This window comes from Impatiens glandulifera, unplaced genomic scaffold, assembly GCF_907164915.1.
Source record: "Impatiens glandulifera unplaced genomic scaffold, dImpGla2.1, whole genome shotgun sequence".
NCBI lineage: Eukaryota > Viridiplantae > Streptophyta > Magnoliopsida > Ericales > Balsaminaceae > Impatiens > Impatiens glandulifera.
Genome location: NW_025919230.1, coordinates 65,694 through 67,016, shown reverse-complemented (window position 1 = coordinate 67,016; position 1,323 = coordinate 65,694). Strand labels below are relative to the sequence as shown.

Here is a 1,323-nt window from a genome sequence, read left to right as displayed (position 1 = left end):
ATAGATCTTTACTCCGAAAAGTTCTTTGAGACAATGAATAACGGCTACTTCTTCCTTAGAAAACCGACTTCTCAGAGAAAAAACCACCAGGATAGAATGAACACCAGCACTAGCCATTTCGAAGCATTTGATTATTTCACTTGCAATAGTTTCATGGTTAAGTGAACTATCAAATAATCCTGAACGTGCATGAAAATGAGATAGACAATCAAATTTGAGGATAATGAATGAATATTGGTATTACATAAATACTTTTACAGTTTTACCAGGTGTATCAATAACGGCAAGAGTTTGACCGTCTGGAAACTGAGATTCTTTTATTTGAGAAGTAAGTGTAACACCGGATGAGCTAGTCTTTGAATTGAAGGCTTTTGTCCCCAATATGGAGTTCCCGGTTGCACTTTTGCCGTTTCCAGTTTTACCGACCAATACAACCGTTCGATGAACATCAGCAGCAGCTCCATTTGATGATGTTGATGAATATGGTAAATCAAAACCTAATTCCTCATCATTAACGATAACTCCTCCCATTATTAATCTGCCTACCTATTTCTATTTCACAATGCAAATTCAATCATTATTTATATATCAACACCAACACTTGGGCCTTGTTTGAGGAAAAGATTTTTGGGATTTTATTTGGGTTTTAAAAATAAAAAAAAAATTGAAAAAAAATTTGCTCTTTGACTTTAGAGGATATGATGTAGGTGAGAGAATGATAGTTTAGAGAAAGAGAATAAAATTAAAGGGTATATTAAAATGATAAAATTATTTGATTTAATGGTTTATAAGATGTTTGAATTTTTGGAATAAAAACTGGGTTTTATTCAAAAAAAAAAAAAAATAAATAAAAATAAAAAAAAAAAAAAAAAAAAAAAAAAAAAAAAATAATTCATCAAAAGAGGCGTTACTCATCTTGACTGACTCGGGATTCTCATATTATTAATTAAGCTCTCTTCTCTTGGGCCTTGTTACGGATTGGGGTTTTTGAAAAAACTTAGAGAGGGAAAAAAGTAATGTTTGATTATGATTTTGAGGAAGTAAGGATTATTTTTGGTAAAAAGACTTAAAAGGTATTGATATATATAAATAAAATAAAAAATAATAATTTAAAATAGAAGGTATTTTATATTTTGGTTAATGAAATGAGTGATGTGATTGTTGAGAAGTAATTGATTGAAAAATTGTTTTGGGATAGGTTTTTTAAAAAATTCAAAGAGAACAAGGCCTTGGAAAGCAGACTAACAAGTAATAACACTTTTCTCTATTCGATTTTATATAAAAAAAAATATATTATAAATAAATATTTAAGTTATTTGAATT

The 1,323-nt window shown here is 28.8% G+C and overlaps 1 protein-coding gene across 1 annotated transcript; it reads right to left on the bottom strand.

Moving 5' to 3' along the window:
• Nucleotides 1-12: 12 nt before the first annotated feature.
• LOC124917693 (immune-associated nucleotide-binding protein 8-like) lies at nucleotides 13-531 on the bottom strand (the record flags this gene model as incomplete). The annotated part of the gene is made up of 2 exons (XM_047458052.1): nucleotides 267-531; nucleotides 13-179 (listed from the first exon to the last, which is right to left on the bottom strand). Coding segments are annotated over exons 1-2 (432 nt in total), but the record flags the coding sequence as incomplete, so codon positions are not given.
• Between the last annotated feature and the right edge of the window lie 792 nt (nucleotides 532-1,323).